The 21,663-nt window shown below is 37.0% G+C and overlaps 1 protein-coding gene across 2 annotated transcripts in view; it reads right to left on the reverse strand.

Annotated features, from left to right (window-relative positions):
* Nucleotides 1-21,663, reverse strand: part of ROCK2 (Rho associated coiled-coil containing protein kinase 2) — a 99,679-nt gene that overhangs the window by 14,946 nt on the left and 63,070 nt on the right. For both annotated transcript variants that reach the window (XM_039388475.1, XM_039388476.1), the window contains exons 6-24: nucleotides 17,751-17,895; nucleotides 15,229-15,367; nucleotides 13,416-13,507; nucleotides 12,461-12,620; nucleotides 11,809-11,872; nucleotides 8,178-8,257; nucleotides 7,778-7,826; nucleotides 6,908-7,043; nucleotides 6,685-6,776; nucleotides 6,189-6,435; nucleotides 5,755-5,861; nucleotides 4,977-5,136; nucleotides 4,151-4,311; nucleotides 3,547-3,731; nucleotides 2,282-2,351; nucleotides 859-962; nucleotides 548-734; nucleotides 225-318; nucleotides 16-110 (exon numbers count right to left, since the gene is read on the reverse strand). In XM_039388475.1, the coding sequence (XP_039244409.1) occupies nucleotides 16-110; nucleotides 225-318; nucleotides 548-734; nucleotides 859-962; nucleotides 2,282-2,351; nucleotides 3,547-3,731; nucleotides 4,151-4,311; nucleotides 4,977-5,136; nucleotides 5,755-5,861; nucleotides 6,189-6,435; nucleotides 6,685-6,776; nucleotides 6,908-7,043; nucleotides 7,778-7,826; nucleotides 8,178-8,257; nucleotides 11,809-11,872; nucleotides 12,461-12,620; nucleotides 13,416-13,507; nucleotides 15,229-15,367; nucleotides 17,751-17,895 (2,367 nt within the window). The remainder of the gene's footprint in view (nucleotides 1-15; nucleotides 111-224; nucleotides 319-547; nucleotides 735-858; nucleotides 963-2,281; nucleotides 2,352-3,546; nucleotides 3,732-4,150; nucleotides 4,312-4,976; nucleotides 5,137-5,754; nucleotides 5,862-6,188; nucleotides 6,436-6,684; nucleotides 6,777-6,907; nucleotides 7,044-7,777; nucleotides 7,827-8,177; nucleotides 8,258-11,808; nucleotides 11,873-12,460; nucleotides 12,621-13,415; nucleotides 13,508-15,228; nucleotides 15,368-17,750; nucleotides 17,896-21,663) is intronic.

The raw sequence follows: 21,663 nt of genomic DNA on the forward strand, positions 1-21,663 counted from the left end.
AACACATTTGCTTACCTGGGTTTTTAATGTTCTTTCAGTCAACAACTGTTTCTCAAATTGTGCTTTAATATTTCCTATATTTGCTTCTTCTTCTTTTAGTTTTGTAATTTCTGTAGCAAGGTAATTGAAAAAATTCTATGAAAAGTCATTACAAAAGAAAACAATACTACTAAAGAATAAAGCTGGTTTCAAATTAAAGTACATTTGGTTCACAGAATACATACGTTCTTGTACTTCCTTCAGTTTATTGTTTAGTTCTTCTTTCTCATTAGCAAGATTAGCCACATCACTGGTTAGTGTCCTATTTGCTTCCTCCAACTAGAAAAAGAAAAGAGGGGTAGGGGCACAGAAGAATGAATGGTCAGAAAGATGCATGAAGAAACATGACAAGATTTTTGAATTTCAATCATAAAAAATAAATATTTCAAAAATGTTAGATATATCTCTTGTATATCTCTGAGTATACTAAATAACAATGGATAACTCAAACTGCAAATAAAACTCAAGCTCTACAACCTCTACCAAAATTACAAATCATACAACTCACCGAAGCTATGGTGGCATCTTTCTCAGTAAGTTCCTGTTTATGCCTTGCCATCATCTCTTTAATCTCCAGCTCTTTCATAATCTTCTCTTTTTCCAAATCAGAGTACTGCTCTTCAGCAATGGAACGGGCAAGTTGTTCTGAATCTGCTTTTGTCAAAGTAATCTCTAGCTGAGCAGCCAAGGAATCTCTGCAAATTATTGATATATATTTTTAAATTGGGTAATGTAGGAGTGGGGGTAAGGGCAGGGAAGAAAACAACAAATAGCCATCCTAATCTTTTATGTATTAGTAGTACAACTAGCAAAACCTACCTCTCATCCTGTAACTCTTGTATCTTTTGCTGCATTTCTTTACAAATTTTGGTCTTTTCCTCACATTCTTCTTTAAGTTCTCGAACTTGTGTCTTATACAAAGTCTAGAATTTAAAGTTAGCAAGAAACTTATGTGATTTTCTGTATTCTTGAAAGTCCACAAAAATTATACAAGATGACATTGTATGCAATTCTTTAATCACACACTCTAATTAGAGTGTAACTGTGCAATACCTTCTCTAAACTTATCTAAATGTCATCATTCACAAATGTGTTTTGGTTATTTTACTTTTTGTTGTTCTTTGTTTATCTTGTATATTTGTGAACGGGTAGATGTATGATATACATTTTCTATGTTTGTAAACACACTGTTAAAGATACTCTAAATGTGAAAAATCAGTATTTGATAGAAAATTGGAAGTATCAGAAGCAAGGAAAATTAATTGATTTTTCTCTACTATTTTAAATCTTTGTCTGATGTAATTAAGTATGTGCTGTTTAGATTCTAATCATACAAATCCGTGAAACCCATGTGACAGTTAAAGAACAAAAAGAAATATAGGAGGAAGGGAAAAATAGATTAGAAAATAATTTGAAATTCAAAATTTCGTGAAATTGATACAAATCTAGAGCTCTAAAAAAATGAAAGACACATTATATTGCTCTGTCCACTCAAATGACTGAATACAGGTCAAGTGACAGACAGCTGTAAGTGGACTTACCGCAAAGATTTCAACACAGATTGTCTCTCTCTGGCCCATCTACAAAATTCTCCCTTTCTCTCCTTTAATGTGTGCAATGTTTTCATCTACTAAAACTTTAGATAGTCCTTCTCCTCACTGACCTGAATACCACAATGAAATTTTTAGTTTCCTTTAATTCTGAAACAAGCCTTTTGGCATCTCCTGCAGTGCAACTGGCTGTGCACTGTTAATAAAAATTAACCTCCACAAGCTAGTGATGATTTTTAAGTACAATATCTATTTATTCTGTTGCATGTTACCACTCCTAAGAGACCTCTACCAAGTTTGACTGTAATGCAAAAATTTCCTTCCAAGCCTTAATGTCACGTTTTGTCACACCACGTGAGAATACAACTCTTCTCTACCATGCAGCATGGAAGAGATACTGAATGCAAAAGGTTGGAAACATGCAGAAAATTATTCACGCTGTGGAAAAGTGAGCTGCTTGCCCCCTCCCTCCCTCTGAACTCCCTTACAAACCTGGGACATTTTTTAACCTGAGCTCTTTTATATGCTCAGTGATCAAGATCAAGGCTGCAGACAACACTGAAGACAGGCACAAGAAAAACAAGTAGCTTTGGTTAGAGATGTGAAACAGCTGATGGCTAAGGAGGAAGAAGAAAAGATAACATTTACTCAGTAAAGAGATTAGTAAAAAAATAAAGCAGCACAAAACATACCGAGAAATACTGTTCAGCTTCGAGTTGGTCTTGAAGCTCTTTCATTTGTCCATCTGCATCTTGACGTTCCCTAGAAAGGAATAACATGCTTTAAAGATATCAAGACATTCCCGACCAGTAAATTAAAAAAGACGGCATTCATACTCTTGAGATCTTCAGTGATTTCCTGACCAAAGTATGGTCAGCAATTAAACCTGAAGCTTCCTCTGGGCTCCAGATCTCTTTTTCACTTGTATAGCTGAGCCCACTACACTAATAACATGCTAGTTTAATATTGTTAACATGTTAACTACAACAGTGTCACACAGTTTAACCAGTAAGAGACACCAATAAAGTAAACAGCCACCAACAGAATCTTATTTCCATGTAAAACATCTCTGATCTGACCAGTTGTTTTGGGCCTCTTGTTTGCAAGAGCAGAGTCTGTGAAAACATGTCTGTATTCCTTAACACAGATAATTTCTTGAATTCATCTGTTATTAAAACAAAAGTCAGTCCCATAACAAAAGAAATGTAGCAGAAAAGACTTCTGCCAGTGTTTCACATTGTGGTCACCTTCTATGTGACTAACTGCATCTTGTTGACAGAAAAGGCAAAGCACCAGGAGATAAACCATCAGAAGTCATAAAGGAGCTGAGATTCATCTGATATGTGTGCTAAACTTGTATTTTCATTCACAAGAAAGTTCTTTATGTAAAAAAAATATTATTTACTTATTTATTATCAGGTGCAAATACTACTTGTAAGACCTTGAAGAACTGTTGGGATGTAACACAATTCCTAAATGAAGGTCCAACAGATGTGTTTAAACATCTGTAGTATTAGATATTTCCAATAGTTATGCTTTCCAGCAGTTATGCTTTCCAGCTCTGTAGCAGTATTCATTTCCGACTCTAATAAGCTCTCCTAGACTAATAATTCCAGTAACTTTCCTCTTCACTGAAGTTCTACATCATTAAAGAGAAAGTATCTAGACTTTCAGTTAAATTAAGTATTTCTCTTGAGTCCTCAGACTCATGTTTACGCTGAGTTTTTTAAGGTTTTCAGGATAACAAACACCTTTGAATACAAACCCATACACTGCTGAATCACTAGGGTAAGTCTCAACTAGTCACTGTAAATTATTTTAAAGAACCTTAAAGTTTACCACTGTACAATAGCATATTCTTTGCAGCAAATTTTTTCAATTAATATTGCCCTCAACTTTTGTCACAAAAATATTACAAATCAGTAACATGACTAAAAATATGGAGCAACTTGCATACTTGCGGAGTTCATTGTTTTGTTTTTCCAGACTTAATTTGATTTCCTGAAGATGGTTATTCTCCTGTTTTAACTGTTTCTCTGACATTTTCAAGGTGTTGACCTGCTGCGTTTGCATCTTGAGGTCATTTTGAGTGAGACAGCGCTTTTGTGTTTCTTGCTCTATTTTTAATGTCAAGTTTTTTACCTGAAAAAGATACAAACTCCTGTTAATTTTACAGACCTATACAGGAAAGCAACATTTAAACAGTCTGTTATTGGCTTCCTCTATATTTCTGTACAACATGTACTCACATCTCTTGGTAAATTGAAGTTGCTTCCTGAATAAAGGCATTAGCACACATTAAATTAGCTAGTTTTTCCATGTCAATCTCACAGAATTTTAAATGCCAGAATGAAAAACTTTTTAAGATGAGTAACGCTGAAATATTTCTGAAAAATGACACTAGACTCCATGAAGTAGACTTTTTAAAGCTCCAAAGACAGAGAAGGAAAACTGCTGCCATTTTAACTCACAAACATTACTAAATATAGCTATAACAGGAAAAGGATTAGAACATTGAAAATGAGGTTTGACTCAAGATGCTTTTTGTCAGTGTTCCTTACATCTTCATTTAGTATATCCTTTTGCATAAGGAGCTCATTGATTTTCTGTTGTGATTGTTTGAGATCACAGTCCAACATGGAGCGCTGCTTTTCAGCTTCCAACAACCGATTTTCTACTTTTTGCTTTAAAGCTCTCTCTTCCAAAAGTTTCTTCTCCATTTCTGTGAAGTAAAAAAATTTAAGACATAAGTCAGTGTAAAACAGCATATTTTGGAGGCCGAAGGGAGGAGGATGTTTAAGAAAAAGCCACATTTCTCCTTTTAAAACTGAAGAGGAAGACTGCTGAAAAGTGATTAATTAAAATTTTCATAGTAAAATCACGCCCAGAGGGTGCTTTTGCAAGCATTCCTGGCAGAGCTATTTCCTACTTTTGAGTTTCTAGATAACTTCCAGTTTACCTGCAACACTTTTGAGATGAAAAAAAGGGTGGAATTTTAAAAATAAACCATCTAAATCTACTGAATTGTTGCGCTATGATAATATAAAACCAATTAAAGAGCTGAAGCTGTTGCGGAATCTGATATGCCAAGTGACTCGGTCGTTATTACTGAATCACTTTTGCTTCTTTTGAAGATTTGCATGCTCAAAATTCTTGAGAATGCTCTGCAATTGAAAGGAGAGGCTCTATAGGTAGCTTTTCAATTAGCACAATAAACATAAGCCATTTCATTAAAAAGTAAGAGCCATCTTCTGGAATTTTTTGGTAACTATCCCTCTCTTCAAGATATTTCGGTTGTCTTGAGATGCACCAGAATATGCACAGTAAAAGCTTATATTATCTACTTTGTATAATTCACTCCTAAGTCCAACTGTGTCAAATACCTACCTTTCATGGCTTCAGATTTTGCTTCCTCTATAGATTCATAGATCTTGTTTTTGTCTGCTAATCGTGCTTTTGTGGCTTTATGTTCAGCTTCTTCTTGCTCAAGGTTCTGCTGCATAACTTTAAATTTATATGTCATATCTATTTCCATGTTGCTCTTTTCCTGTTAGAGAAAAAATAATATTGAAATAAAACATAAAATACATCAGGTTAGAGGCAAAATTTTGGATGACAATAACATGCTGCTTGGAAAGATGCAAAAAGTAGAAGAGAGAGCTCAGACTAAGGAGCTAACTGAGAACTTATTTCTAAAATGTTTCTTTGTGGATGGCAAAGTGCTCTAAAATGTACAACATCCCGAGGGGCAAACAATTACAGAATTACTGCCTTAACAACAACGTCCTGTAATAGGCTCAAAGATTAGGTTTATTGAAGAAATTTTTCAAGACTTTTGTTTCAATGACAAATTTGTTCAATATTAGCAGAAGCTCTTTGATTTTTGGCAACAAGGAGATTCTAAAAAAACCCAACACATGAAATGAAATGTTACTACTGCACTGTTAAGCTACCAGAGTACGTTATTATGTACTTTAGAAGTATAATGTCTTATGATCGTATAGGACATTATGTCTTTTCCCCCCACACTTTTCATATTGCAAAAACAATTAAAAAAAAAATAAATGCTGAAAACAAGGTTTACTCAACATCTCAAATAATAAAAGTACAAATTCAAAAATTCCGTAAGAATGTGACACCAATGTTCACTTAGAAGTGCTGTTACCTTTTCTAAATCTGTGAGCTTTTCCTGCAATTGTCTTTTCTCCATTTCCAGTTTGGCTAATGCACTCTTTCCACTTTTCACTTCTTCTTCAAGGCTAGATATTCGACCTAAAAATAACCAAGACATCAATGAGACTGGGCAGTGTGTGAAAACGAGACTGTACTTTATCTATTTAGAGATAACATTTTTCAAATGTTACAGCTTCTAATTCCGACTGTTAAGAATATCTCCCTTTGGGGTGATTTTAAAAGTTATCAATAATGTTTTATAAATGTTATCACACATTTTCTCTCAAATGTGTGTTCAAAATTGCATAACATTTTAGAGGACAGCACACTTATCTAGTCAGTCTGAAGCTCAAATAACACCACCCAAACCTACTTTTATTTTGGAAACAAGAAGCAATCTTAACATCAGAACATTTGCAGGAATACCTTGTAAATCACTGATAATCTCTGATCCATGACTTCGATCTCTCCTTTCTGATTCTAGAGCTGACTGAAGATTGAGATACTCCTTCTCCAGTTTGAGTTTCGCATTCTCTAGCAGGCAGTTCTTATCTTGTAGTTCTCTATTATTAGTTTCCAGCTGCTGGATTTGCTTTGTGCTTTCTGTCTGGTTCTTCCTTAACCTGGCTGCAGTATCAGACTCTGACCGCAGCAAAGAATTGGCTTCATCCAACTAAGATTGACAAATACATACTTCAGAAACAATTAAAATATAAAAACTACTATTTCTACTACAGCATACTAGGTTTTAGGGATTAAAGAAGTAAAAAGGAGTATACTTTAAGATTACTTTTGAACACCAAAACATAACAAAAAAAATCTTTAAAAACTCAATTAGAGATTTCAAATCCCTCCACTAATCCCAAAATCTGTACTTCAAACAGCTATTATTTTAAAATATACATATATAAAGTTGGCATACCTGTCTTTGTAGCTGATTGATTTTCTCATTAGATATTTGAGAGTTCTGATTCCTCTTTTTTAAATCTTCAAGCTGGTCTTTCAAACTGTTAACTATAAAAAAAACCCAATTCAACATTGTTAATCACTGTCATGAAAACACTTCAATTGGGACTATAATTCATTTATTTTAACTTTTAAAAACCCACATCAAAATGGAACCCTTCAAGCATGATTCAACATACCCTCATTTTCCAAATTGCGTTTCTTATCTGCTTCGTGTTCTGCTTTTCTCTGGTATTCTGTATTCTTATGCTGAAGAAGAGCCTTCTCTCTCTCTAACTGCCTGACTGCAGACTCTACATTCTTCCTTGAAGTAATCTGGATAGATTTAAAAAAAATACACCACTAATTACATACACAAGAGTGGTATTCTTATATGATAAAAACACAGCTCACACACTCAGTTTAGCCTGTAATGGAGAAAGCCAGTTTATTTGCCTGCTGCAAACACAGCGTATCAGAACACGTGATCAAATCTGGCCCAGGACGACTATGGCCAGGAGCTCTGCTATTTAAATACTGTTTGATCATTTGGATTTGACAAACCTGGTAGACCTGCCTAAGCAGTCACTCTGGGAGCACAGAAACACATGTGTAATGTAAGGCCTTGACATGCACCTGGATGAGCAATACATTAAGTTGCACACATCCACATCCAAGTTTGTAGAAGCACTAAGGTGCAAAGCTGGGCAAGAAATAGGGTCCTTTTACTAACACTGAACAATGCAAAGCATAGCCTTCCTCCTGTAGAAACACTACTCTCACACCTTCGATTTTTAAAATCTATAGGGGATATTTATATCATGCTGTTCTCCAGCTTAAAAACACAGTAAAAAACAAGTTATCAAAGAAATGTGTCATTATAGTACAGAAATCATAATGAAAATATTTTAGCAGTGACAACAATTTCATGCTTGTGAATACTAAGAAATCAACTAGTGTGACTTGCTATAAATACACAGCTACTCAAAAGTAATCTGCTGTTACCGAAGGAAAAAGCCATACACAAATGTTAAAGTTCTAATTCCAGTCAGAAATATCTGTGGACTTACCTCTTCATCGAGCTCTTTCAGTATCTTCTCTAAACGAGTACTTGTAGACCTGAACAAATTTGAAAAATACTTTTAAATCCTGCTGATAATACAGAAATTAGAGTGCTTGGATGTGTCTCATTAATTAGATATTCTATTTTCAGCAGTAACATGAAACTTCAGGGACAGGTGAAATCACTCTAATAACAGAGAGATTCTTCTAGAGAGGTAAGGCAAAAAACCCCAACAAAACCACCCCAGTAGTCACAGGAGCAGCAAGAATAGGCCGGCAAGTTACAGTGAGATCTGCTCACAGGGTTGGGAATCCCCAAAGTGAATTAAAATGCTCTTAAGTATCCAAAAACAGAAGGTCTAATAAAACTACTCTATAAACATACCAAACATGTCAAAACAGTCTTACCTGTACTTCTGTTCTAGTTCATCTTTGGCTTGCAATTCATTACTGAGCTGTTCTTCTAGCTTGCTTAGTTTTTTCTGAAACTGTGTAAAATATCAAAAAAGTATGGCCCACATATAAAAATGTTACCACATAAAACAAATGTAATTCAATTAAATAACAAAATAAGGGAAAGCAAGGAAAATTAATTCAATCTTCCACTATATTATTTTAAAACCATCACTAGAAGGTTACATCTTTACAAGGCATTAATTCAGATGATTTTAAAGATACAGATCCATAGCAACAAAAATTGCTGCATGCTGCATTAAATCAAACCATCACAGAATTATGTGCCACAGATTGTGAGTCATAAAATTTATATGGGGAAAGAATATTGTTACCGGCCCTTTGCTGTTCTCTGTAGCCAGAGACTGTCCACTGCAGCAGATTTTTTGGGATAGCCTTTTCTAAATGAAATGAAAAAATAAGAATTGTCCACATGACCAAAGTGGACAATATTCAGATGACTAAACATGTTCAGTGACCTTACCTGAAGAAGAATTTCTTAGTCTTACTCATTTGGAATCTAATGAACACTTTTCAGGTTTGGAAATGCTTTGTTTTCTCAGAATCAACTGGGTTGGAAGAGACCTCTGAGATCACTGAGTCCAACCTATGACCTAACACCACCATGTCAACTAGACCATGGCACTAACTGCAACATCCAGTCTTTCCTAAACACCTCCAGGGACAGTGACTCCACCACTTCCTGGGCAGCCCATTCCAATGCCCACTCACTCCTTCTGTGAAAAAACTCCTCCTAATGTCTAACCTAAACCTCCCCTTATGGAGCAGCTAAGACTGTGTCCTCTTGTCCTATTTCTGGTTGCCTGGGAGAAGAGGCCAATCCCCAACTGTCTACAATCTCCTTTCAGGGAGGCTCCCCTGAGCCTCCCCTTCTCCAGGCTGAATGACCCCAGCTTCCTCAGCCTCTCCTCATAGGACTTGTGCTCCAGACCCTTCGCCAGCCTTGTTGCTCTTCTCTGGACCTGCTCCAGCACCTCAATATCCTTCCTGAAATGAGAGGTCCAGACACAGGACTCGACGTGCGGCCTAACTAGTGCCAAGTATGAGGGAAGAATCACTTCCCTGGTCCTGTTGGCCACACTGTTCCTAATACAGGCCACGATGCCACTGGCCTTCTTGGCCACCTGGGCACACTGCTGGCTCATGTTCAGCCACTGTCAACCAACACCCCACCAGGTCCCTTTCTGCCTGGCTGCTCTCCAGCCACTCTGTGCCCAGCCTGTAGGGCTGCAGGGGGTTGTTGTGGACAAAGTGCAGGACCTGGCAGTTGGCACTTGTTGAACCCCATACCATTGGATTCAGCCCTTCTATCCAGCCTGCCCAGGTCCCTCTGCAGAGCCCTTCTACTCTCTAGCAGATCGACCCTGCTCTCCATCTTAGTGTCATCTGCAAATCTGGCTAATGGTAGACTCGATCCCCTCATCCAGATCATCAATAAAGATATTAAATAGAACTGGGCCCAACACTGATCCCTAGGAGACACCACTAGTGACCAGACACCATCTGGATGTAGCACCGTTCACCACCACTCTCTGGGCCCGGCCCTCCAGTCAATTCTTAACCCAGCAGAGACTGCCTCTGTCCAAGCTGTGGGCTGCCAGCTTTTTCAGGAGTATGCTATGGGAGATGGTGTCAAAGGCTTTGCTGAAGTCCAGGTAGACTACATGCACAGCCTTCCCCTCATCCACCAGGCAGATCACCTGGTCATAAAAAGGAGATCAGGTTGGTCAGGTAGGACCTGCCCCACCTAAACCCGTGCTGGCTGGGTCTGATCCCCCGGCCATCCTGTAGGTGCTGTGTGATAACACTCAAGATGATTGTTCCATAACCTTGCTGGGCAGTGATCCCAAGCTGACAGGCCTGCAGTTTCCCAGATCCTCCTTCCAGCCCTTCTTATGGATGGGCGTCACACTGGCCAACTTCCAGTTTTCTGGAACTTCCCCAGTGAGCCAGGACTGTTGATAAATGATGGAGAGCAGTTTGGCAAGCTCTTCCACCAGCTCCCTCATCAACCTAGGATGGATCCCATCTGGTCCCATAGACTTGTGAAGATCCAAGTGGCTCAGCAGGTCACTAACTGCTTCCTCCTAGACTACAGGGGGACTATTTGGCTCCTTGTCCCTGTCTACCTGCTCAGGAGGCCAGCTGTCCTAAGGACAACCTGTCTTATTGTTGAAAACTGAGGCAAAGAAGGTGTTAAGTACCTCAGCCTTTTCTGCATCCTTGGTAACTATGTTCTCCCCCATGTCCAGTAAAGAATGTAGGTTTTCTTTGCCCCTCCTTTTGCTATTAATGTATTTATAAAAACACTTTTTATTATCCTTACTTTAGTTTTGCTTAATAAAATATTTTTAAAAAAATGTGAGTCCAGTACCCTAATATTCATGAAATAAATTATAAATAATAAATTTTGGATTAATCTCATGACTTCAGGCTTTCACATGCATTTATTTTCCTCCCTTCCCCCTCTTCCTCTACCCTCCAAACATGAAATGTAAAAATGTGGTTTTCTAAAACGCTTTACAATTATTACAGTTAGAGGATTCCCAGAACAGGGACACTGAAAAAGACATCAAAACTGGAGATTCATCGCTTGAGAACATACAAATAAAAAAGTCGCCAGAAGTCAAATGCAAAATGTTACCATCTGCATTTACTATCACAACATAAAGCAAATGTCACGAATGTGACAATACGTATTTTGAACAGCAGGACCATTTCTTTTTAAAAGGGAAACTCTATTCATCTATTCAGCAGTGACAGGAAGGAAGTGGAGTGTAATAAACATTTGCATTTAAATTTAGCTGATCAATACAAAATGCATTTCCTTTATTTATTTTTTAAACTTTGAAAAGGAACTGTAAGTTTTAAGAAATGTTAACAATATACTATCTGCACTTGAATAATACAAATGTTTAAGTAACATAATGAAATAAGTAGATGAAAATTCTATAACATTTTCCTGTCATATGCATATTTAAATTCAATTGTCAATCTTCAAAAGCTGGATAAACATGCTCCATACACTCCAACTGGAGTATGATTTAAACATTCCTTTATCGCTGCAGGTGACAATTTATTTTTCCAAACTCTGAATAAATCAGTCATGAATCGCTTAGGCAACTGTGGAATCTTCCCAAGAGTGATGCTGTCTGTAGCAAACAGAGCTTTACGCACTGGATTTCCAAAAAATTCTAGATGCCAAAAGAATTTGAGAAAAACCTGTATTCATTCCCTTTTATACTACAGCACCTTAACACTTGAATACAACTGTTTCAAAATACAACTGGCTTACTGCTAACAATTTGGTGAATAAACATTTAAGATACATCACATCCACATAAAATTAGGTAGGAATTTTTCTATTCTTTTCATAATTCAAATAATATACTTACCTCCTTGCTGTCCTGTAAACAGAAAATATCATTTTTATTGAGGATCACTAAAAGATAAAAAGCCCCCCCCCAAAACTGCTTGAAAACTTATTTTAGGCTTTGTCTTTTCTTAACAGACTTAACAAAATTAGTTAAGCATACTGTTAATACTGAAGAAGAAAGGCACTAACCTCATTTTTACTAGATTGCACAGATTCATTTTCTCTGCAAGACTGAGAGGAGTCACTTAGCAACCTGTCAAAAACAAAAACAAATCCCTCCAGCTCTTATTCAAGTTTTCAACAACTCTGGCAATCTTGCCATTTTAATCAATTCTCTCAAGCCTTAATTTGTCCTATGCTCCTCTCAGAATGAAGCTTGTTTTATTTCAGTCTTAGTGCATCTTTATGATTTGAATCTTTCCTTAACTGAAGTATAGCATGTTTCCAAATCCACAGCAGCTTATGATCTTTTAATTAATACAATTACTTTTTAATTATTCAAGTTTAATTCTAGAAAGTTATCTTGTGTAAACTTTTTTCTAAAATAACTAATAAAAAGCTTTTTTAGAAGTAAATTACAAATCTATCAACATTTTAACCCTAAACAATTTTTTAAGATATTGTATAATTCTGTGCATATAAAAATACTGTGTTTAATCACAGTTATCAAAATAACCAAAATAGTAACAAATTATTTTACTCAAGCTTAGCATTTTGTATCTTCCCAACCGGACATAAATTAATATAATGTAAGGAATAAATTATGAATCTAGAGTGAAAAGAGAATACAAGAAAAATGTGCAGGTATTTTTCTAAAAATGTATATTAAAGTATCACATACAAATTATCTCTATAGTAGGTAAATCCTATGAAAGGCAGCTGGTTTCCCACGAAGGCTTTGGGGATTGGAAAGGTTTCCACGTCTCCCTTGTCGTCCTCAATGTCATCAAAATTACTGCTATCTATATCACTGCTGAGCTCAGGAACAACAGGAGCAGCAGCTATAAAAAGGGGAGAAAAGATGAACTTCAAGATTCAGTCACTTGCTATATACTGGTATCTCTATAATGTTAAAAGACTATATTATAAGTTGTCCTTAAATAACTTGTAGTTAAATATGTATTAACCAGACAGCAGATCTGGAAATATCTGTGCACAATTTTTTCTAGAGCAATCTATTTTTGTACTAGTTGCTTCATGCATAGACTATCTAATATGCAAGACATATTTGCTCAGGTAATTATGTTTGAGAATAGAACTCTAATACAATCAGCATTTTAAGAAACCTTAGTAAATATGTAACTTTAGAAGTTACGATCAAGCTCGTGAGCTGAACTGACATACTTCGCTTTTTTTACCTAAAGTTATTCAGGTTCTCAACACCTTAAATGAAAAGCAGTAAAACTGACAAGACCACTGTCAAACTACTGTCTTAACTACGAGAAGATCAAAAAAATCCCAAATCAAAATGAAAAAAACCATAACACAAAACAACAAAAGCAAAAGAGAAACATGCATTCTTTTTAGTTAAAATTCTGAAACATCCAATTCCTTTATTTAAAATGGAAATGTCTACATTAAAAGCATGATAAAGATGAGGATAATCCTAGTAGGAAAAATGTGTATTTACTAACCCTAACTAACATGAGTTTTCATAACACAAATGATAAATATGAAAGGTTGAGCAAGATTTTTGATAGATAGAAAATACTTAATTTATACAGCCTAACGTTTTTTCCTCATTTCTACTATTGCAAATACTGAATAAAATAGAACTTGTAAGCTAATTTACTCACTCTCTCGAATGTTGTCCCAGTTCCACTGATCGCTTTTGAAGAAAGGGTGATGCTTTATTTCTTCTACCCCATTTCTCCCAAGTCGCACATCCCTAAGCATAGCAATTAAGCCAAAGTCACATTAGGGAAACAAGCTTCTTTTTTTTTTGGCTTAGTTTGTTGTTATTTAAATTCTGACTTGTTCACAAGCAGCAATGAAACTTTCAGTAAAGATTGTCTGTGTTAACCACACTAATGGTCAGATAAAAAACAAAATTTAAAAACCACCAACCACTAATCTTTAGTTTCTTATATAAAACATAGTCTGATTCTTAGCATGCGCTCTCCTTGCAACTGCTGAAATGTCCAGAATTTGGAGTCTGCCACGTGGGGAGTAAAGCAAGACAGAGAACACTGAGGCAAAAACTAAGAAAAACCTAAAAACACAAACAAAAACTCAACACCCTCGGGGGAAATAAAACTGCAGAAGTTCCGTGTCTGCCAAACCACATGACAAACCGTAAGACGCAAGTGAAGGAAGGTCTAACCTACTGCACAGAACAGTTATTCAAAGTTGGACTAAAATAAATATTTTAAGAATTTCATCCTCTGCCCCACAACTAACCCTGACACGTCTTTTGCTGCTATTTGCAGTGAAGTAAATCTTAAGAGCAACAAGAAACTTTTAGTTTGAACAGAAGAGTCTCTCTTGAAACTATGTACAGGAACAGGACATAAAAACAATGGATGGAAAAGCAGCAGTAAATCACAGGGTCGATGCTTAGTCCTTTAAGTGCTTCAGCAGTGATCACGCAGACAGAGAGCAAGCATCTGTTTCAAATAAATCGCTCAAGCACTGTGTTAAATATAAACAGGAAGAGGGACACACGTAGTGGAAACACACCTCGCCACATTTACATTATTAAATTCTACTCATATTTTCTCTCTACCCTTCAGCTACTAAGGGTGAAAAATGCTGCTAAATTAAAGCACATCCTTCCTGAGCAACTGCGATCTTGCTCAGTAGAGCAAACAATCTCTCTTTGAATGCAAAACCCATTATAAAACCATTTGTTTTCCTAATCCCTCATTCTATATGCTCTGCTCCAGCTGGGTTCAGGTGAAGAAGCATAAGAAGGCATCACCGATCCAGAGTCAACTGTGGGTCTACAGTGTTGTTCTTTTAAATCAAAGAAATCAAAGATCATCTGTGCTTTCTCAAACTAAAGAAAATGTAAGTGTTCAGGTTAAGAACAAGCTTACACAGTTGAATTTCAATAAATGGCTCCATTCCATAAAGACAAACTTCGAGGACCTATTTGTAGCCAAAACAATACTCTTGCAGATTTGTTAGTTATACTTATCAATTAATGCAACAAAGCAAATAAAAACTAAAAATTCAAACATTCCAAGAAACCTTAAACAAACTCATAAATGCATGCTTACTTCCAGAGAAGTACTTGCTTTCATTTTTCATAAGTAACACCCACACAGACATTGAGCACAACAATTTCGTCCCTGCCTTGGAGCTTACAAATTACTTTCAGTCTTACAGGTTTGTAACTGTATTACACACTGCAATTGGAAGGATTTGTCCAGCACAAACTGTGTTGTTAACAAGAGCTGTCAGAACTGCTCATAGAAATAAAATACAATACCTGGAAAAAACACCCCAAAAGAAAAACTAGAGAACAGAAGGTTTTGCAGAAGAGATGTGGACAGAGATTAGGAAAAGTAATGGAAGGAATTAATTTTTACAATGTACCATCCAAAATAAATACAGCCAATACCATCCAAAATTTAAAAAAAGTAACAGAAAAACACATGCACTTACCTATCAGTTAAAAAGGCACAGATAAGGTTCTTCGCATGTTTAGAGATTTCCACGTCATCCGGGAAATGTAACGAGTTCTTATGATCCATAATTTTACTGTATGTTCCTACTAGTGAGTCTGCATAAAAAGGAGTATCGCCTGAAAATAAAATAGCAAATTGACTGTGATTTTGAGTCATGTAAGTTGAGTAAGAGAAAAGATATAAAGAAAAGTCTACAAGCAGCTTACCAAAAATAGTCTTTTATTTAAAAAAAAAATGAAACAGTAAAATTGGAATGCAAAAATAATGTATACTACTAAAAATATTCCTTCCCTAAAATGCCTGTATTAGAAACTACACCATTTTCTATCCTGCCTATCAATACCAGAATTTTGCCCAGCGAATTACACCTTTTGTTCTATCTAAAGACTCTCACTGTGTTTTCTAATTTACATGATGGCTGACACCCACTTAAATCCCCACCTTCAAACACTCCATGGGTAAAATGGACCACAACTCACTAAAGATTTGCTAATGCACATTTGTTGGAAAGAATAAACCAAAGCTCTCCAAAGACCATTTCAGAGGCATGACAGGCCTACCCTGCCTAAGGCAAGTCAGCTCTGAGCAGGAGCCTTCCCAGTGTGTTACTGCACTGTTAAAGCCATATTATTAAATCTTGTTCACTGACAAATTAATTAGCTTCGGTGCCCATATTAACATGACAGGTGGCTTTTAAAATCATAGACCTTTCCCACCCAGAGGTTTGCAGCATAGGTTCTAAAGATATTCGCAAAGAAAACAGAATTAAGAAAGGTAAAATTGGGACAAGTGAAAAGAATTGGAAGCGATGAAGGCAACTGACACTCAAATTAACTGACAACATTCTGAACTTACAAATGGTTCGGGTCTGTAATCAAGAAGCTGCAACTTTCACAGAAATGCTCTTTCTCCCAACTAATCCATAGGTTTAATAGGGAAGGCAAACAACTGATTGCATGAGCTAGGCTCCTTTCTCCGTCCCAGTGTGCTGTGTGCAGGCAGGGACCACCTGGCAGGACAGCCTTGCTGGCTGCAGCCTTCCATCAAGGAACTGAATATTTCAAAAGCCAAGTACATGAAAAAAACATACAAACGGACCAACAGACAAAAAACATTCTACTTTCAAAAAATACAAATGTAATAATCCTAACTTGAGTCTCCTCTTGTCATTTTATGGCATAATAAGGAATCAGTACACACCAGCTTGAACTAAACTTCTAAACTTTTAGTAAATTCATTAGGGTGCCATACCAGTGCATTGCAGGCAGGGATCACTGATACTTGTTGCTGCCTCACTCTCCCAACCTTCCTCTTCTCAATTGTCTTCTGTCCCAGAAACAGCTTTGATTTTGGACACACCTTAAAACTATCTAAAGTCACTGAACTATCGTTAGGATTCATCCTGTGACCAACATTTTACCTTTTAGTCAAGGGCACAATACAATTTTAATTCTCATAATAAAATTTTCATTAGTACTGTGGCTTTACTAAAACCAGAACAACGGAACACTTTCTGTGATTTCTTTGAAGTGCAAAGTTTTAGAAGACCACAGGCAGAATCTGATATGTGAGCACAGACAAAAATAGATGGAGAAATTAAGTAATATTTCCCTCCTAGATACAAGAGGAAAAAAAGGGAGGCTCTGAGAAGAAAATTCTGGACAGCTATGTCCAATATTTTAATAACTGAATAATTTTCTTTATTGCTAAAATTGTTCATTAGAGACTAATCATTATAAAACACTCTATTTAAAGCCAAAGTGCTTTAATTCTGAAAGACATAGAAATTGTTACAGCTTTTTATATCCAAATGTCTTTCCTAGCTTAGGATACCAGAAGCATCAAATCTGCAATATTCCCAGAACATGCTGATTTGGATTTTTAATAATTATATGCTCAATTCCATCCTTCTATAATCAGTATTTTGCTACCAGACTATAAAATTGATCCTCACCATATATTAAGAGGCAGATGACTCATCTCCTTAACAGATTATATTCTATGTTCGTTGCCATGGCAGTCTGGTGTATCTTACTGGAAAATCCTGACTCAAGCATAGAAGAAAGAATCAAGCCATAGTTTTGCATTTTGACCTAACAGAAGACACTGACATGCTGTGGGAAAAAAGAAGAGGAGAAAAGAAAAGGACAGTCCTGCCCTTTCCACTCCTTTCTCATCTCTGTGGCCCTGCAAACTCAGTACTGCTTGATGTGGCATAAACCTTCACGAGTTGGTGAGGTAGCTGACCCCAGTTAAAACTATTCTAAGAATTAGTTTTAAGCTGAATCAAGTCAGGGAACTAATCACTGAGCACGCACGCAAACAGCTGTCACAGCGTAAGAGTGACAGAGAGCAAAGAGAACAGAAATGAAACCACAGTATCAGCCAAAAGTCAGAAGCTGTTAGTGAGGTACAACCAGCCCCTGAGCAGCAAAGTACAGCTAAAGGCACAGTAAAGACTCAATGATAATCTTATTAGCAGACTAAATTACTACTTACCAACTAACATCTCAAAAAGGAACACCCCTACAGACCACCAGTCACATTCCCGTCCATAGTAACCATCACCCCCCTGCGACTTCAGAACTTCGGGCGATATGTAGTCGGGGGTTCCCACGGCCGTGTCGCAGCGAACCATTCCTGTCTGTGCAACAGAAGAACACAAACAGCTCAGTCCAAAACACTTCTGAGTCTTTAAACAATTAATCTATTAGGAGAGCAGAAAACCATACAAAATATAGCCTAAAATATTTGTTTGACGAGTACGTTTGAAAAACTACTTTTTTATTCAAAAACAATATGGACTGAAATGACATTGTCTGGTAATGTGGTCACCCCTTGCCTACTTCATAGTGATTTCTCTTGACTACCTCTTTCCAAAATTGACCAATTTTATTATTTTTACCATTGGTTTCAATATGAAGCTACACACCATATCAGACTGTTCCTTATCTCATTGAATTCAGGGACAAACTTTAGAATCATTTTGACAAGTTAGGAATTCTAGGCCCTACATTGCAGATACATAACAATTCTGTCCAATTCAGACAATAAATCAAGTTTGAGGTAAATTTTTATAGTTACACCTCGTTTTTTAATTACAGATGCGAAGAAGACTAAAAGGAAAAGCTATTTTTAAAGAATAGGAAAGCTCTTTTTCATTTTTTTTTTAATTAACGTAATGCCACAGTTGTATTAATGGAATGATTCCTCATCCCCTTTGCTTCACGCTGAGAGACTGAAAATGCAGGAGCTAAGTGATGCAGAAGCATCAACCAGATCTGCCAGTATTCTAGTTCAGAGTTATAAGCCTTGTTTCCTTTAGTCAAATTCACTGTATTCACTCCTCAGAGACCAGCTGGATGAATGAAACGAAATTCTGGATGAAGTTAGAGAAGTACCAAAAATACACTCATCTTTTATTCTGTTTCTAAATCTGAAATCTCAGTCATCTTACAAAGTTTTTCATGCATTTTGCCATCAGCATGAACAGCAATGTGCATTATTTACAAATATTGATATAGAATATTAGTAGCAATAACTAAAGTCAAAATACATATTTAAAGAAAGTAAGAGAAACATTTTGCTTTGGGAATTGTACTGATGTGTAAAACTCACACACCACATTGTAATATTCCTTTTCATACACAATATGAACTGTCAAAAGCTTTTATTTCTGTACTAAACCAGAACACAGAGAGTCATGAACCAGCAGGCAAAAACTAAAGGGATGACTAAATACTGTAGAGACCCTACTGCCTGTCCTCCTGGCAAATGCCTATCATCTTCTACAACTCTATGCTAAAGCTGAAACCTGAAGAAGTTTTAACTTCTCAGTTACAGAATGAAGAGCAGGTTAACTTTTGCCTTCTATACTATGGATGAGACAGCACATAAGCTATTCATCCCTGGGATAAGAAAATGAAGTTAATACTTTTCAGAAGACCTAATGCATTCATGGGTCAAAAAAACCCATAAACACATTTTAACAGTGGAAATAAACTGAAGCCCAAAGGCTCCAAAAATCTAAAGTTAAGAGCATTCAAAAATGAATCTGGCACATGGCAGGAACGACTATTTGAATATGCTGCTTGTAACAGCACTTGTGCACTACATGTCTTCTCTGAAGCTTAAGCCTCTCTTTGCTTTGGGCTCAGGAGGAATTGCTCTAGGGTTATGTAATTCTGCTCATCTAGTAAGACTGTGGCATCTTAATGAGGCCTTCAACACTGGCGTGTGTCTATCTCTTCCTTATCCAAATGCAAAATTACAAGGAAAAGTCTGAATTTTTGCTCAGTCAAGACTGGCTGAAGCCACCCAAATCCCTCCCCAGGTAAGGAGATACTTTAAAAACAAAGTAAACAAAACAGTTCTGAAAGAACTTTTTCTGAACATCGCCTTGACACCTAAGCACTTAATAACACACCATTTCCCACCCTTCTATAATTAATACACCAAAGCAAGGACACTTTTTAATATGTTACAGGTGTTGATATTTTATGAAGTCTTAAGCAAACAAAGCAAAGGCTGTGCCAAAACCAGCCAACCCCAAATCTGGCTGGTATGTAGCAACAAGGAAAGTTCTTTGCAATGACATTACAGATGCTAAAGAACTTCAAGTAATAACACCTTAAGTTTTCAGATGAGACGCCAAAGAACTGAACAGTAAAACAAACAACTATTTCTACAGCAAAAAGGGCCCTGCTTCCTAACACCAGTTTTCAATAGACCATACCACTTTGAAGCACATGGAGCTGGTTGTACTTACTTCACATGAAACTCTCTATCTTCTGTCTCAGGAACTAATCTAAAAGTGCATTCACAGATCATAGAACAGTCTGGCTTGGAAGGGACCTTGAAAGATCATCTGACCCAACGTGTTGTGGGAAAAATGGCCTATATAAGATTATGTAGCACCTTGACCAACTGCATCACAAAAAACTCCAGCAATGGCGGATTCTATCATGTCCCTGTGAAGGTTGGACCATTATCATCTGCATATACTATTCCCATATTTCTGTTCCTCTCATTTACACACTTGTTCTTTCAAAGAACTTGAGTGTTGCTCTGTATGTATTTCTAAGTACTGGATACCTTTAATATCACCATCAGACTCGCTTCTATGATCTCCGGCATCAAAGGCAAGTAAACAAGGATGTCCTCTTTGTGCAATACACGGCACCCTGGCAGTCCCTACACTCTGGAGAGACCTAAAGGATGCTGTTTTCTCTGGCCAACTCATTACTCCTGTGTTTCAAATACTAAGCTTCTGTTTTATGCCTGAGCAGCACACTTACTATAACAGTTCTCAGTTTCAGGCCAGTGATTTACCCGAAACTTTCCTCATCACCTCAAAAGATCAAGGTGGATCTCGGAACCCATCTCCTGCAGCTCTGTGAGCGATGCACAGTGCACAGTTTTAAAAAATAGGCTGTCCAGGAGACACAGCATGTCACAGCTCGTGACAACTTGGCAGTGAGGCTGCAGTGTTTCCCAGCATCGTTCAGTGTTATTGTATTGCTGAAGGAAAAGCAATTCAGGTTTCATCTTCAGGATGATCTCCATCAGACCTGAAGGACTTGCTGTCTTGAACCAAGGCAAACAGTCAGGCTTTTACTTCCTCATTAAGTTCCTTCCTGTAAAAAGAGCTGGAGAGTGCTTGTGCAAAAATATTAGGATAGCATATATTAGGTGTTAACACAGCACACAGGCTAGTGCAGTGCGCTGCAGACAATGGACTGAAGAAAGAAGGATCCAGCAGGATCTTGGATAAGCTTCAATGAGAAAGAAGTTGAGTTCTAAAAACAGGAACACACTGCTTCTTTCAACGAAACTGCCTGAGCCAAGGTAATAATCCCAAATGGCAAATATGCCTTCTTTTGGTCACATCTGTTTTCAACAGGTAGCCTCTAAACCTGTGCTCTTCTGAAAGCTCAGCTGGCAAGGACAGCGCCGTGTACCGAGCCTGGAAACACTGGCCCTACCAGACCTATCGAAGCCAATTACTGTCTAGTTTCTTACATAAAACCTGAAGATTAGACACCTGGTGAAACCTGCCCTGATCGACCTTACCAGACCTAAATACCTAAAGGGAACCACAATTTCTACTGAACCTCTGAGGCCAACTCCATTCTTTATACAATAATAGAAATACTCACCTTATTGCAGATTTTAAAAAAGGCAACAAATTAAAAAAAACCCAAACCATCCCCCACCACAAACCCTCAAATCATGACAACTGAGTTATATAAACAGAAGAGTTCCTTTTATGCTGGAAAAGATCACTAAAAACACTTAGCAGCAACTCTTTTCACATAGTGATAAGGAGGAATTCTAGTGCAACTGTCAGGTTTGGCCTGGCAGACTTAAGTGAACACTGACTTCAATTCCACACCAAAGGTCAGAAAAATCT

Source organism: Pipra filicauda, unplaced genomic scaffold (genome assembly GCF_003945595.2).
Source record: "Pipra filicauda isolate LSUMZ 115617 unplaced genomic scaffold, ASM394559v2 scaffold654_size181887_pilon, whole genome shotgun sequence".
NCBI classification, from domain to species: Eukaryota; Metazoa; Chordata; class Aves; order Passeriformes; family Pipridae; genus Pipra; species Pipra filicauda.